The sequence below is a fragment of the Adiantum capillus-veneris genome, chromosome 30 (assembly GCF_014529385.1).
Source record: "Adiantum capillus-veneris isolate H3 chromosome 30, ASM1452938v2, whole genome shotgun sequence".
Taxonomy (NCBI): Eukaryota; Viridiplantae; Streptophyta; class Polypodiopsida; order Polypodiales; family Pteridaceae; genus Adiantum; species Adiantum capillus-veneris.
In genome coordinates, this window is record NC_140960.1 from 985,712 (window position 1) to 996,027 (window position 10,316).

Below are 10,316 nucleotides of genomic sequence, written 5' to 3' on the forward strand. Positions count from 1 at the left end.
ACACAATCACAGCAGCTACAAAGTAGTTTATAGCTCCACATTGCTTGAATAACTGAATGGTTACTATATGATGTTAGTGGGGAGCCGGACATGAATCGGCCTGAGCGCATTGGCCCTTTCATACCCAACATAAAACGTAAGCCCACTAAACACCTTGCCAGCATGCACAATTAGAGTCGATGATAACAGAGTTTAGGAAGTGCAGCCAAGTAAAATTAGTTCATTACTCTGCAACTGGACAGCAGTCCACATGACAAAGACTTGCCATAACAAGAAGGCAGAGCCTGCCAGCCCTGCCAGTAACTAATGAAGGGATCATGGCATTTCCATGCCAGGGCACAAAGTATTTGCCATAATTACATAGACCGAACTAATACAGCACAGAATCTCATAAGCCACAACAAAAGTATATTCCCAACAATATCCCTTTCTTCAAATGGGAAAAACTGATTCAGGAACCTTAAAAGCCGTCCTAAACTTGCAGCTCTTTATGGCTAACACGTAGGCCAAACCAAATGAACCATGCGAAGAACTCTTTTCCAAAAATTCCAACCTGGGTTTGATCCGGTTCTTGAAGCTGTATAAAAGACAGGCAGGAAAACTCACAATTTCAGCAATGCTCCGATTGTGGGTGTGAAGCAGAAAATCAAGCCTCGTTTTCAAACTATCCATCGACTTTCCTAGCACACGAGGCTCCCTTTCGACCAGCTTGATGATGGCCTCATCAGAGACCCCTTGCTCCTTGAAGAACTCAATTTGTGACAAAATTCGCGCATAACTATGATATTTTATGTATGGTAAGACTTCAATAAAGTTCCACCCCAGTTTCTTGCAAAGGCTATGCTTAGGCATCAAATTCTTGGGAACCGATCTGCCAAGTATGTCAGGATGTTCCTCCAGCAGGCCCACAACTTCTGCTTTGCTCATTGATATGCTTTCTAGAAAATTTACCACTGGGTATACGTAATCTTTAAGCGGGTATCTCACAAACTGTGAGTTTTTGCTGAACATCATATTTCTACTTGCAGCATGTACACCCCAACTTTCCAAAAATGTGAGAACATCCCGAGTTCTATCTACATTGTATCTCAAGAATTCACAGCTTCTTTCCACAATCTCTTTCTTTATTTGAAACTCTCCAACAACATTCAGCACTTGCTGTAAGTGCTCCAGGGTTTTCCCAATAATGAATGGATTGCTTACAAGAATGCTGCAGGCCTTTTCCCTAGAATCAAAAAAATCCTCCAAAACCTTGAGCATGGCTTGCAAGTGTTCCGGAGAGGAGAACAAGAGACCCCTTTTCTTCAGTAAAGTTTTTGAAATGTGAGGTGGCAATTTCAATAGAGATAATTTCTGTTGAAGATCAGAAATGAACGTGTCGGAGGTGCTTCGATGGAATCGTCTGGACGTGCGCAACCGAACCTGATTCAGGTCCACTGACTCTGGATCTGTGCATGCAGTGAAAAGCAAGTTTGAAAGCTCGTCTAATGGAATCAGGCCTTCCTTCAATGCCGGAGTGGATGGAGATTTGCGAGCATTGTCAGGAGAATACGCATAGTCGCATCTTTCTTCAGCGATCATCTCCATAGCTTCGAGAGCATGGGTCTTTACGGGCTCATACGCAACAGTGGACACATGACAGTAACCCCAGCTACTCTCTAAAGATGGTCTCTTCCCTGCATGGTCTAAACAGCTGTGTATCCTCGGAGACCATGCGAAAGTGGAGAGGGAATATCTGGTATTTAATCTACCAGCTAACATGGCTGGTCGTTGGCCCGGCGGCGGCGTGATCTCACCTGCAGGTATACCATAGAAATCATCTGATTGCAAGCCCATTCTCCGACACTGACGATGCTTATAGATCCATAAAGACCGACTCCCCTGTAGGCTCTCTTTCATCGCCACTTTTTGCCTACCAGACTCCACATAACCAGATACATGAGAGAATCGCTCATTTGGAGCTCCAACTTTGCTGCTGTCTGCTTGAGGCCTTCCGCCCCTCTCGATGTGTGTCTCTCTTCGAAAGAGCAACCTGCGCAGAGAGCGAGCTGATCCAAGAAAGTTCTTCATAGAGCACTTCCGCGAGTCTGCCTCTCAGTAGTCTTGAGTTCAAACTCGTCCGATGGCTCTCTCTCCCTTCATAGTCTTTGAGTTCAAACTCGTCGCATGGATCTTTGAGCTCTCATAAGATTGCTTGCGTGGCTCCCACGTCACTCGTATCTTCTTGTGCGGGGTGGCTCCCATCTCAGCCGATGTAGGTGGATGGATGTTGTGGTCTGATACTCTATGATTCCATGGCTCGTTCTGAGGACGGCTCTCTTTGTAAATTTTTTGGCATTAATTCAATTCACTCACATTCGGTGAGTTTTGCAAAAATAAAAAAAGATTGCTCCTAAGAGATTAAAATCTCTTCTCTCTCTCTCTCTCTCTCTCTCTCTCTCCCCCCCCCCCCCCCAAACAACACACACACACACACACACATATATAGGGAATATCCCACAGATCTTCCCTCTATTTCATAACAATCATCCACTTTCTCCTATGACCAATTCCTTCAAAAGGAGGTGGCACATGGATTTTATCTCTCTATTCTACATTAAATCCAATATACCATTCCTTCACTTGAATGGACAAAGGTATATGTACAAGAATTCAACCTAATCAATGTGGCCATCCAAAGTGAAGCTGGAAATCAAAGCAAAGCAAATCTCTGGCTAAATGACACACATTTATAGAAAAACTCCAATATCAAAACCAAACAGATAAACACTCAAACCCAGACCAACAATGATTTTGACTCTCACTGTCCAAACGAGCAAAACCGAGTCATTCTAGATGCGGGGTGGGATGGTATCATTGCTTAGCCAAGCACAAAGAATATTACAAGTGATATAATCACTTTTGGCATACGCCACGACTGTGCTAGTGTAAGCAATTAGGGACTAGCACATGCACATCTCCACCCTTGGCCCGCTAAATCATTCATAACTATGTTTCAGCGTGCGAAGCACTATGTTTATGAGTAATAAGGAGGGGAGGTGTGGTGGGGGTGGGCTACCGGGAGGTGCTGTGTGGGTGGGCTATCATGGGTACCAAACGCCTTTCGCTCCATTAAGGAGCTCATCAGTGGTAGGAGAAAGGAGAGAAAGAAAAAGGGGGGGAAACATGGGGGAGAGGGTGTTCTTTATATAAGGAGGAGAAGGGGGGGTGGGGGGGGGGAAGAAGGAAGTGTACTTTTTGAAGGGGTTTAGTTAGGGAGATAGTTCCTCTAACTGAAGGAAACGAGTGGTGTATAGTGTGATGTAGAGTCCCCGTAAAAATAAGGGAAGTCTTCATTGATTGTTATTGAGGAGCAGTTTAAGTGAAGGCGGGGCCTGATAATATGGGAAAGTCTCCATTGATTGTTGTCGAGGAGCGGTTTAAGTGAAGGCGGGGCTTGATAATATGGGAAAAATGGTGGGTGGGTGGGGGGGGGGGGGGGGGGGGGGGGGGGGGGGGGGGGGGGAGGGGGCGTCGAACGCAATATAAGGGGGTGTATCCCTCAAGGGGACTAAAATAGAAAATAAGGGGGAAATAGAGGGTAAGGAGGTTTATCAAGCAAAACACGAAGGGTGGTGTTGCTAAGAAAAGACGATGTTGGGTCTCAAAAAAGTATCTAATCCAAGACTGGGAGTGTAATGTACAGGACCGGGTGTAAGGTGTACACTGGGGGGAATGGGGGGGGGTTGAGGGCTTGAGGAGCAAGGGAGAGTATTTAAATTCATAAAAAGGTGTTACAAGAGTATCATTCAACTGGACAAAAATTTGGAATGTAAGCTCCAAAGAAGAATGGGGATTTTTTAGGATAGGAGGGGTCTTCATCGTCGGTGAGGTTTATATGGGCAGGAAAAGAAGGAGGGGCTTTAAGAATCAACCTGCAAAATAAGCGGTAGTGGTTAGGGAGGGATTAAAGAGTATTTTTTTTAAAAAAAACTTGGTTTGAATCTTTTTATGGATTTGGTTAGAAGAGTGCCTTTAAAAAAACTTGGTTTGAATCTTGTTTTTGGATTTGGTTAGAAGAATGCCTAAGTTATGGCCATTGGTCCAACATAGGATAGGTTTGCCAAGATGAGAAAGGGTGGGAGAGAGATTGCAGGTTGTATGGATAGGTTTTCCTATTGTAAGGGCAGGATGAAGTCTTCGAGTTTCTGGTGCAAAAGGGAGTTTGAGGATGTTAGGGAGAGGATTTTTTGAAGAAGGGGTTTTGGTTAAGAGAGAGGTACGTTCCTTATAAGTGATCAATCCAAATATCTTAAGAAGGAAGCTTCTTGGGTAGCCTCTGCGAATGAGTCTTCGGAAGAAGAGGTTTCTCAAACTAGCGAATCCGTCGGGATTACTTTTCCCTGATGATCTAGCGCCTGAGTTCTGTTTTGATAAAGGCTACTTTTTGGTGGAGCGGGTGCCAAGAGATCCAAGGTATATATTGGTATGAGTTGAGAGGCTTTTGGTAACAATTGGAATCAAGGATACCATAAAAGTTGAAAGCATGTCCCTTGTAGAAGTGGATATCTAGGATGGTAGCTTCAAAGGAGGAGATGATGGGTGAGATCACTATATGTTTTTGTAAAGGGAAGGCGTAAGAAGCAAGGGCTATGGTAAGTGATTTGCGACTACCTGTCCAGACCCCGAAGGCATCATCTATGATTCTTTTATAATATGCTAGGTTCGGGCTGAGGATAAGAAGAGATTGGTTTTCTAGGTGGCAGAGAAAGAGGCAAGCATAAACTACTGCGAAATTAGATCCCATTGCGGTGCCTTTAATTTGCTGCCACACTTTATCTTTGAAGCAGAGATAATGGTGTGAAAGAATAAGGGTGGCAAGTGAGATGATGAACTCTGCTTTTGGGGTGTCGAAGAAGTTAGTGATGGTATTTCTGAGGGCTATGAGTCCCTCAGTCATAGGTATGCAAGGGTAAAGGGAGGTTACATCGAAGGTGAAAAGGAGACAATGGGGGGGGGGGGGGGGGGGGGGGGGGGGGGGGGGGGGGAATTCTGGGAGTGGAGATCGGTGATAAGGGATAGTGAGTCTTTAAGGTGTTACTTTTGTGAAAGGAGGATAGGATAAAGTTGGAAGTGTAGCCATTTGGAAGCATTTTCAAACACATATCCACGGTAAGAGCAAATAGGGCGGGCTACAAGTATGGGTTTGTGTAGCTTAGGGAGAAATTGGATAGGACGGGGCTTGAAGGGTTTAAGGAGTGGTGTGAGGATAAAGTTTCCTTCAACTGGGGTTAGAAGAGTGTATTTGAGGGTGATGGAGTGGAGTAAGGAGGCGAGGTAGTTTAGTGAAGGTGGGGTGAGGGGTGTGTATGTGGATGTATCATTGAGTTCAAACTCGTCCGATGGCTCTCATTAGAGCTCTCCTTTCATAGTCTTGAGTTCAAACTCGTCGCATGGATCTTTGAGCTCTCATAAGATTGCTTGCGTGGCTCCCATGTCACTCATATCTTCTTGTGCGGGGTGGCTCGCATCTCAGCCGATGTAGGTGGATGGATGTTGTGGTTTGATACTCTATGATTCCATGGCTCGTTCTGAGGACGGCTCTCTTTGTAAATTTTTTGGCATTAATTCAATTCACTCACATTCGGTGAGTTTTGCAAAAATAAAAAAAGATTGCTCCTAAGAGATTAAAATCTCTCTCTCTCTCTCTCTCTCTCTCTCTCTCTCTCTCTCTCTCTCTCTCTCTCTCTCTCTCCCCCCCCCCCCCCAAACAACACACACACACACACACACACATATATAGGGAATATCCCACAGATCTTCCCTCTATTTCATAACAATCATCCACTTTCTCCTATGACCAATTCCTTCAAAAGGAGGTGGCACATGGATTTTATCTCTCTATTCTACATTAAATCCAATATACCATTCCTTCACTTGAATGGACAAAGGTATATGTACAAGAATTCAACCTAATCAATGTGGCCATCCAAAGTGAAGCTGGAAATCAAAGCAAAGCAAATCTCTGGCTAAATGACATACATTTATAGCAAAACTCCAATATCAAAACCAAACAGATAAACACTCAAACCCAGACCAACAATGATTTTGACTCTCACTGTCCCAACGAGCAAAACCGAGTCATTCTAGATGCGGGGTGGGATGGTATCATTGCTTAGCCAAGCACAAAGAATATTACAAGTGATATAATCACTTTTGGCATACGCCACGACTGTGCTAGTGTAAGCAATTAGGGACTAGCACATGCACATCTCCACCCTTGGCCCGCTAAATATTGCCCCCCTTTACCACATGTGTGTCCTGGCCCTTGGCCTTAGAGAAGCATTTATGTCCTCGAAAACAAAAGTGGTGATATCTTTGTAAGTACACTAATGTTTTCCACAATGGCGTCCCTCATAGATCCAGTAGTCCATTTGATCAATAAGCGGTTTAGTAGGAGGTTCAACGTAACCAAAAAAAAAATCTTGATTTTCCACGTTGTTGTCCCTTTGCAACTGTTTACGTAACCGGTTGATATCCAAAATAGTGTGTAGACTCACTTTATATCTCACTTGAGTACTTTGAAGGGGTTACCACAACTAAGGTGTTTAAATAAATGACCGAGATACAGACTTTTTGAAGGTACTGGTACATGCAAGAATACCTCCTCAACTTTCCATGAAAGTGAAATGCTGACATAAGTCATCATCACAGATTGAGTCCTTGACTTGCTATCATTCCTCATTAGTAAACAACTCATCATAACTCGTGATCGAGGTTGAGAACTTGACATAAACAGGAAGGGACTAAACCTAGTCGCAACATGCTTTGCCTCATGGTACCCAAACTCCAACTAGAGAGATAACCTTTCCAATTGGATAATTGAGTTACTTCTCCTCAAGATTGACAATCAGTCCTCCAAATTTTTTTGGAAAGCGTGGTTGATAATGACTCCCAATATTTTGAGTAATCTATATAGGTTATAAACAACCAACTTAGTTAACTTTAGAGATTGTATAGTGAATTGAATAAATTGTACAAAGTTTCGGCAACTTATCTACAAGCACCCAAACCGAGCCATGACCTTTATGGTGATTGGTGGATCCACAATTAATATCATAGAGATACTACACATAGAGTGTGAAATGATTCATAAGCTATCAATTTCATGAATTTGCATGACACTCCAAATCTACTACCTTTGCTAAACACTAGGGCCCACAACACCTAGTGTGAATGCATTTAGAAAAAGGTAAATAGTTTTATGAAAAGAAAATAAATACTTTCTACTACAATCCTTTAAAAACCTTGTTAGAATATTTGAACCATAATAGAATGTAAAATATAGATCACATCTAGACACAAAAAATGAAGGATTTTCATTAATAATACATAGCCTTGCTATACGCATAAACAACCATCCATGAATGTTATTCACTAGTACTTGTAAGTTTCACAAGTCTTACTAGGTATTCGATATTTTGTTGCCACTGAAATTGATCCTAATAGGACGTGATCGAAATGGTCTATTACACGGATGTGATCAGAACCTATGGACTTTGTCGCAACACATAATTGAAATAACAGGCACCAATGTGCTAGCCCTATTGTTAACACCAGAGCCTATAACAGGCAAGATGTTGCTTTTTTATCGTGTCACTTTTTTATCTTTTTTGAGCAATCTGGACATCTCTAGCCTTAATCATTTGTAATTTATTGATTTTTGGATTTAAAAAACTATGTGATTATGAGCCAAACAAATTGGGACTAAATGCTTCCAAATTGTATCAGTGAAATTTGAGGTTGTAACAGAGTTAGATAGTATTCCCATTTTTGACCCAAACCCTTTGGCTAAGGTATAAAATCCAAGTTTTGTAAAACCTAAGGAGTCTTTTTGGATAATAAGCATTACAATGTTTTTGTAGAACACTATGTACTCTCATGTTTGCTTCTCAAGCTCATAACTCCCTCGTGAAGTGTGTGTTTGAAGTGTCGTCTGCTTCATCGCATTCATAGATAAAAGCTCTTTGCCACATTGTGCTTGTCTTGCAGTAAAACTATGTTTTGTTTTAGATGTTTACTACCCATACTATAAGTTTTGTCTTGTTTTGGACTTCATTTGCTTGGTGAATTGATGAGATTTGTTTGCAGTTTCCTAGTCAACGTTTGTTGTCAGACATGCACTTGAGTGTAGCTTTGAGTTGATAGGGATTGACTGTATATTCCAAGAGCCTAACAACCTCTTGTATCCTCCACGCACTATTCGAGTCGACTCCATCCCACAGTATGACATTTATGTACATGGTTCTCACTATCTCTACAATAAGATAGTTGGGCTTGGCAACCAGCAAGCTCACATTTTGGTGTCGTTATCGGGGATGAGGTGACCTAAACCAGGGAGAAAATTCAGTGGTTAGTAGCATTGTCCAAAACTTCCTATAGGCTCTCCTAGAATACAAAAACAATCTTTTAGAAATCGCACAGTTGAGGTGTGTCTACTTCGGCTGTGTAGAGGTGTCTTGGGAGTAGTCATACTCACTGAGGGCCTTTAGGCTTAGATTAAATTGTTTTTGAGTGGTTGATAGCTTGGACTATGTCAAAGTTTGAGGGACGCTCTTTTCAAAAAGAAAAAAAAAAACTGTTGTTGATGGATACTTTCCACTGCCATTAGTTGAGTTGATTAGGAGTAGGAAAACTACACATCAAGGAAGGTTTTTGATCTATCTAATTCTCTGAATTGTCATCAACAAAGTTGTTTGCAAAAATTTCAACTTTTTCAAGTACGAGACTCTTGAGGTGATTTTGAGGCATCAAGAACAATATATCTGGGCTTCATTGATCTTGGAAAAGCTGTAGCAATTCGATAAGTCAAAAATCAGCTTTCAAGAAAAATTCAAAGTTCGGCCAAAATTGGGCTTATTATCTCCCATGTGACCAATACATGCAAATGTGAGTTTTTTTTGCCAAAAGTAATTGCAGTAGGTTGCATATACTTGAATGCCATCAAAATTCCAAAAAAAATGCAAGTTCTAGCCTGTAGATAATAAGCACTTTTTTAAGGCCTAAATTTAAACTTTTTCACTTGCACATCTTGTTTAAGGGATATGCTAACACTTTGTGGAGGATTGAAGATTTTGAATCCATTTGAGTGCAAGAATTGATTCAAAAAAAATTTCACTTTGAACAGACAAACAACTGGGGCTAAGAACACTTGAAACTGAACAGAAATGGTTAAGACTTCTTGACAGGTCTTAAAATACTTTGTTACAACTATGGGTAGTGATAAAGTGGGAAAACCTTGTAAAATTGGGTACCTAGATAATAAGGGGGATTTATTAATTGCGAGCTTTCATTTTCATGTTTTCCAAATTTTATAGTTTTTTCATGCTTTTAGAAATTTTATGCCTTGAATTGAGGAGGAGAGGATTAAGTTTAACACAAAATAGTTATCTCATTAATGCTCGTGGAATTGCATTTCAAACGTGAATAAATCAAAAAATTATGAAACCCACTCTGGGATAAACATCGGATTACTTGTGTGAGCTAGTGGTGAAAAAAAATATATACTTGTAGATAGCAATTGACTATAGACCAACCTTTAAAAGTATATATTAATTAAAAGCATTTATAAATGCATATGTGCAACCAAAATTATATGTCCAATGGAGTCATCAATACATGCATGTACACAATCAAAATCATAGGTCAAGGACTAAGCATTTCACGATATGATTAGTGAAAGTGAGGTGAAATAATTTAAATTACATGTCTACTCAAGATTGATGGTCAACTTTTGAAATTTTAAAATATGACTATGTTAGCAGATACGCCACTAGTGGACACTGGCATAGAGAGAACAAAACCAACAACTCCATGTCAGCCAAGGATGAAGCTTAACCCATAGGCACATGGAAACAAGGAGATGGATTTCAATCATCTACTCGACGGTCTAAGACAATCTCTACTCAAGGAAACCAAATCTAGATGTTCTATACAACTCGACCTACAATGCTCATGCTATCCAAAACAAACGCATTCAAAAAGACACAAAACTCATAGGACACACTCTCCTCATCAAGAAGTCATTACCCTATGGAATTTGACCTGATATCTTACCTAGAACCACCTCGTGTGACAATCGCATATGAAGACAGGCTGCAAAATGCAGGTCACCACTTTTTGATTTGTATGATCCTAATCTGTAGCTCTACTCGCTGTGAACCCACAGGTGTAAAGAAATCACCCCAAACGGACACACGGTTCACAAGAAAGCTCACCCGAAAGTTTGTAGGAGCTCGCTTCGTGATGAAATCGGAATCGTACAAGCTTGGCGTTGG

General features: G+C 41.3%; 1 protein-coding gene across 1 annotated transcript; it reads right to left on the bottom strand.

Moving 5' to 3' along the window:
• Positions 1-200: 200 nt before the first annotated feature.
• LOC147417424 (uncharacterized) lies at positions 201-2,152 on the bottom strand. Its single transcript, XM_086507407.1, has one exon. It carries the CDS (start codon positions 2,068-2,070, stop codon positions 433-435), a length of 1,638 nt encoding a protein of 545 aa, XP_086363533.1. The 5' UTR covers positions 2,071-2,152; the 3' UTR covers positions 201-432.
• Between the last annotated feature and the right edge of the window lie 8,164 nt (positions 2,153-10,316).

Excerpts from the sequence above, each read along its gene's own strand:
- LOC147417424 (XM_086507407.1), bottom strand. The coding sequence starts at position 2,070 with ATGAAGAACTTTCTTGGATCAGCTCGCTCTCTGCGCAGGTTGCTCTTT.